This window comes from Denticeps clupeoides, chromosome 19 (genome assembly GCF_900700375.1).
Source record: "Denticeps clupeoides chromosome 19, fDenClu1.1, whole genome shotgun sequence".
In the NCBI taxonomy this organism is placed as follows: domain Eukaryota; kingdom Metazoa; phylum Chordata; class Actinopteri; order Clupeiformes; family Denticipitidae; genus Denticeps; species Denticeps clupeoides.
The window spans coordinates 10917744-10923743 of NC_041725.1; the positions used below are offsets into that span (position 1 = coordinate 10917744).

General features: G+C 47.3%; 1 protein-coding gene across 1 annotated transcript; it reads left to right on the forward strand.

Moving 5' to 3' along the window:
* Positions 1 to 938: 938 nt before the first annotated feature.
* On the forward strand, positions 939 to 5670 carry dlc (deltaC). Its single transcript, XM_028962015.1, has 9 exons — positions 939 to 1154; positions 1280 to 1519; positions 1620 to 1680; positions 1784 to 2041; positions 2526 to 2887; positions 2985 to 3201; positions 3479 to 4178; positions 4280 to 4394; positions 4512 to 5670. Exons 1-9 carry the CDS (start codon positions 1101 to 1103, stop codon positions 4515 to 4517), a joined length of 2013 nt encoding a protein of 670 aa, XP_028817848.1. The 5' UTR covers positions 939 to 1100; the 3' UTR covers positions 4518 to 5670.
* Positions 5671 to 6000: the final 330 nt, after the last annotated feature.

Consider the following 6000-nt stretch of genomic DNA (forward strand, 5'->3'; position numbering starts at 1 on the left):
AAAACCTGTAGAAGGTTACAAGGTGAACTGGGGTTAGACGCTTATAGTTCTGTAATAAACGTGGTGGACGCTGCTGTCCAGGTGCTACCATTACCATACAGCTGTAAGCGTGTCTCCACACACACACACTCTCTCTCTCTCTCTCTCTCTCTTACACACATACACTGTCTCTCAAACACACACACACACACACACTATTTTTCTCTTTCTCACAAACGCACACACACACACACACACACACTCTCTCTCTCTCTCTCTCTCTCTCTCTCTCTCTCTCACACACACACACACACGCAGCCCCCCCAGACCTACAACCCAAAACCAAGGCAACAAAAGAGCCCTCCGGATCTGTCGATGGCATAATAAAAGACGTCCCACCAAAGCTCGCCGGTTTAACGACTCACACGCGTCGGGACAATTAAAAATTCTGGGCTGAATTAAGGGGGTTGTGCGAGCACCACACCCCCCACCTCACCCACCCAGCCCTGTCCTTAGGGAGAAGACGCCAGAAACGCTGAAAACGGCACGCGACACTGGTGAAAAAAAAAATTACGTGGACATATCCATTAAAATGACAAAAAATAAAGAAAGTAGCTTATCAGACAGGGCTGTAGAAATGTCTGAGGATTTAAAGAAAAATAAAAGTTCCCTACTTTTAGGCATCCACTTAAGACGTTGAAATTGTTTAACTAAGAAAAGGTTAGGTTTTAATGATTTATTCTGATAATATGGCCTTACTATCACTATTTAGTTTTACTATACAGTACTTAAAAACCTTTAAACCTTCTTAGAACACAGATTCATCTCAGTCCCTTTAGATAAAATAGAAGTATGTATACGACTCCCGGTCCGCGCTCATTTGCATGTCCGGGCCCCGCCCCCCTCGGGCGGTATAAATTCCCGCCGCGGCGCGCCGCCTTCATTCAACGCGACAAACCGGTCCAAAGTACAGCGTTCATCTCCAAATACGTTTCCTGGAACCTCTTCCTTCTGCGCGGGATAAAGAGGGGAAGACAAACAAACAAAAAAAAACCCCACCCGAGACTGGATAGCTGCAAGCGTCTGCTGTCCCTCCACAGCAGACTGTGAAAGAAGCCAGGATGGCGAACACGAGTTTATTAACGTGCCTCTTAATGCTGATATCGACGCAACTGGTGAGTTATCAGAGACATTGGACCCACTCATTCACCCGACACACACACACACGCTTTGAGTTGCGTTGCTTTTGAAATCGAACCAAGCTCACGGCAAGGTGGTTGTTGTTTTTTTTCTTGCACAGGTTGAACCCACCGGCGTGTTCGAGTTGAAAGTACACTCGTTCACCAGCGCCGGCGGCGTCTGCAGGAGCTCCGCGGCCTGTCACATCTTTTTCCGCGTGTGCCTGAAGCACGCCCAGGACGTGATCCTGCCCGAGCCGCCGTGCACCTACGGCGCCGGCCACACGGACGTGTTCGGCTCGGACCCGGGCTCCGTCGCCAAGAGCGCTCCCATTCAAGTGCCTTTCCATTTCAAATGGCCGGTATGTCACGAGTTAATTATCTACGTGACTTTATTTAGCATTTGTGTATGTGTGTGTGTTTTTGTGAAACACCACTAAACGATTTTATTTTGTCCCACAGGGAACCTTTTCTCTAATTATTGAAGCCTGGAACGCGGAGTCTTCCATCGACCAGTCCACAGGTGAGCGGTCCGCCCCCCTTTTCACCTGCAGAGGGCGCCAGTCCGCCGACGCGTCGTCACGCTCAACAATAACCTTGTAATAACCCACCGCTGCAATTTACAGAAAACAAGAACAACCTGATCACCCGCCTGGCTGCGGGCCGGACGCTGTCCGTCGGCCGGACGTGGCTCCAGGACGTGCACCTCGGGGAGCAGAGCGAGCTGCGCTACTCGTACCGCGCCGTGTGCGACGAGAACTACCACGGCGACAGCTGCGCCGAGTTCTGCCGCCCGCGCAACGACACCTTCGGACACTACACCTGCGACGCGTCCGGCAACAAAGTCTGTCTGGACGGGTGGCATGGCAAATACTGCTTGGAGCGTGAGTATTCCCCACCCCTGGCTTTCTTTTCAAAACGTTTATAGTTATATATGTATATATAACCAGCAACCCGCTATATTCACAATTGTATTGGGTATTAAAGTGATAAAATGGGTAAATGGCTATTAAAGTAATCCTTTTTAGGTGGAGTGTATATCTATCTATCTATCTATCTATCTATCTATCTATCTATCTATCTATCTATCTATCTATCTATCTATAGGTACGTTAAAAACATGCAGACTTTGGGTCCTTTTGTTCGTGTAATTAACGGAGACGCGCGGTTTAACAGGGACACGCGCTGGAACTTAATGTGCTCCGCCTTGCGTGAAAAAGACGGCATGTGTTCCTTTTGTGCGCGTCCCCAGCTGCTTAGTTCGGCACTTAACAAATACTTCATGTGTCCGAGCTGCGGGAAGAGAGGGGGGGGGGCGTTTTGTGGGGCTCATTCTAATTTCCCCTCCATTTTCCCCCTCGCCAACAGCCATCTGCGCGCCTGGCTGCCACAAGAACTACGGGATTTGTGACCAGCCCGGCGAGTGCAAGTGCAGAATCGGGTGGCAAGGCCCCCACTGCAGCGAATGCGTCCGGTACCCAGGGTGCCTGCACGGCACCTGCGACCAGCCTTTCAAGTGCGAGTGCAAGGAGGGCTGGGGCGGCCTCTTCTGCAACCAGGACCTGAACTTCTGCACCAACCACAAGCCCTGCCTGAATGGCGCAACCTGCACCAACACTGGCCAGGGCAGCTACACCTGCACCTGTCGTCCCGGCTTCACCGGCATCAAGTGTGAACTCGAGATCAACGAGTGTGACAGCAACCCCTGCAAGAATGGAGGAAGTTGCAATGTAAGTAGCAGGATGGTCTGACCGTAAATGCGGCTCGTTCGTAGGGAGAAAAAAAAAAAACGCCCGAACTCATCCCCTATCCCCGCTGTCTGTCTAGGACATGGAAAACAACTACGCCTGCACCTGTCCTCAAGGGTTCTATGGGAAGAACTGCGAGATCAGTGCCATGACCTGTGCTGACGGGCCCTGCTTCAACGGCGGGACCTGCATGGAAAAAAGCACCGGTGGCTACTCCTGCACTTGCCCCCCTGACTTCATGGGCTCCAACTGTGAGAAGAAATTGGACCGCTGCAGCAACAGCCCGTGCAGCAATGGTGAGCAGCCGGTTTGTCGTAACTTGCCAGTCGCCAAAACTCTTGAGCAGAAACAGAGTGTGTCTGTCATGATTTAGTAACAGCCGCTGAGAAAGTCCTTATCTGGCATCGCTGAGCATTCTTGGCCTGCTGCCATGGTTGTTTGCTTTCTCATTGCAGTCACTTTGGTTTTGTTTGGGTCATTTTTAACCAGAAAGGCTGCTCGAACCCGGGAGAAAGGTGTTAAGATTTTTTACTGGTGGATTTTTAACCCATGCGTTGCTTTTTCCCCTAAAAGGTGGTCAGTGTCTGGACCTGGGTCACAGCTTGAAGTGCAAATGTCGCGCTGGCTTCAAAGGCTCCCGTTGCGAGATCAACATCGACGACTGTGCCAAAAACCCCTGCCAGCACGCCGGTACCTGCGTGGACGCCGTCAACGACTACACGTGCACGTGTCCACTGGGCTACACGGGCAAAGACTGCAGCGTACGTTCCGACGCCTGCTCCAAGTTCCCCTGCCAGAACGGCGGCACCTGCTACACCCACTTCACTGGCCCGGTGTGCCAGTGTCCAGCGGGCTTCATGGGCCCCCACTGTGAGTTCTCCAAGCCCACCGAGCCTGTGGTCACTACGCCCAGGGGTTTCCCAGCAGCCCTGGCTGTATCTTTTACCCTGGGCCTGGTCACGCTCACCCTGCTGGTGTGCGCTGCCATTGTATTGCTGCGCCAGATGAGGAGGAACCACAAAACGCTGGGCACCGCTGTACGCAACGACCTGGAGGCCATCAACAACCGCGCATGTCTGATGTCCGGCAAGAACGGTCCCGGCTTCAAGGTGGAGAAGGAGGCCTTCCTCATCCCCGGAGGCCCGTGCAAGGTGTCCAACAAGGACGCAGCGCTCAGCTCATCCGACGCCACCGGGGACAAAGCCGGCTACAAGCAAAAGCTGATGGACCTCAACTTGGCTAAGGAGGAGATCACCAAAAACAAACTGGACCTGTAAGTACTACCTCAAGCAATTGTTTTTCTCACCCAAATGTCCACGACGTTTCATGCAGACTCATTCGCAAAGCTAACAGACCCCTTTTACAAATTTGCAGCAATAAATCCAAGTCAAGCATGCTTGACCCTTCAAGGAAGTTTCCAAAAGAAGGCTTGTATCACCCGATCTACATCATTCCTGATCAATTGGAACAGTGCATCTTCGCCACTGAGGTAAGCGTCATTGTTCATTCAAGTCCCCAAACCAAACCAGTGTAAATAAAGTAATATCTATATCGGAAAAAGGAATAGAATTCTAATCTTTATCCATCCTTTTTTTCCTCATGTCAGGTTTGACAGCCTCTGTCCAAGCCTCCCGGAGCGAATCAAAGGGGTTTTTCCCTAAGAAACTTGTTTACACTCTTTTAAAGGACCACAGAAAGAACACAAAAACTATATTTTATCTACATATATTATTTAAAATTGATTTATTGATTTATGCTGCTAAACTCCTAAGGACTTGCTGTGGAGACAAAAGACTTTTTAAATGGCAGATGAAAAGAACTGCTAGCGATATTTGCACAGTATGCATAAAAACTTTTAATATATACATTATTGATGCAGAAAAGAGAAAACAACAACTCATGATGGAACAATGGTGAAGAATCAAGGATTTGGCAATCACAAAACCTTAATGCCTTAAAACTATTTGCCTGACAACCAAAACAGCGTGGAAATTATCATTCTGTGGAAGAAGCTTTCCAAGGAAGAACCGGATCATAACTGTGACAGTGAGAGGATTTGGGTTCATGTGAAACATTGGAATTTTAAGAAAGGCAATCATGTTGATAGGATCTGAACTGACATGGACAATGTAGAGACCAATCGTAGGAATAGTATCTGCCTGGTCGGTGGAAATCACCATCGTGTCCTGCTGGAACAGAGGTTCTAGGAAAGTTAAGTGCCTGACGTACAATGGTTTAATAAAAAGGTACTCCTTTTAGAAACTGTAAAAATACTAATTGCTAAATGTTTATTTTGTAGAGCATGGTAAAATGCCTAAAATTGGGATTGTTCATTTTTGGAAATCAGGAAACACCCCTTATTCAGTCTTATTCAAGAGCAATAGTCGGGGTATGGACAGTACAGCAGAATTAGATGTATTACTGGCTTTGTCCAATTTTCCTGTCCAGTTCTACAGCCACTAATGTTATTTGAGACATTCCCATGACTTGAAATAGCCTGACCATTGTGAAGATTTCCGGGTTTTGCATTGAGTCTTTATAGTGCTGGTAATTCCAGAAGAGGCTTTAGCTACATTTTTTTTTTTATGTAAAACTGAATAGATATTTCTTTTATGTTTTTATTATTGTCTTTAATTTAACAATGCAATGTGTAAATACCCATATAAGATATTCCTCTTATTTAATTTGTAAATAATCTGTATTTATGAAATAATTGTATATATGTCTATGTTACATGTCTACTGTCACAAAGCCAGAAATATATATTTTCATAAATAAACTCATAAATATAAACATGCTTCTTTAGGGATGTTGGTGTTCACAGAGATTTGCCTGTTATGTTTGGCTGTTGAGCATGTTAGGGAGCATGGCTTCAATTTTTATACTCCCTCTCCTCCAAACACAAAAATGTATAATCTGTCATTATTAAGATAAAAAAAAGATTGTTGCCTAGGAGGCACATGTTGTTAAAACCCTTTGCAAATATATCTGGTTTCAAATGCCTGAGAGAAAAATAGCATACGAAGCCCCAGGCAAGGCTTAATGTAAAGAGTTCACAGCTCTAATCCATCTTTTTCGTGCCTGTGCTTGTAACA

Coding starts and splice junctions, on each gene's coding strand:
- dlc (XM_028962015.1), top strand. CDS start 1,101: ATGGCGAACACGAGTTTATTAACGTGCCTCTTAATGCTGATATCGACG. Junction 1,681..1,783: donor TTCCATCGACCAGTCCACAG/GTGAGCGGTCCG, acceptor TGCAATTTACAG/AAAACAAGAACAACCTGATC. Junction 4,179..4,279: donor ACCAAAAACAAACTGGACCT/GTAAGTACTACC, acceptor ACAAATTTGCAG/CAATAAATCCAAGTCAAGCA.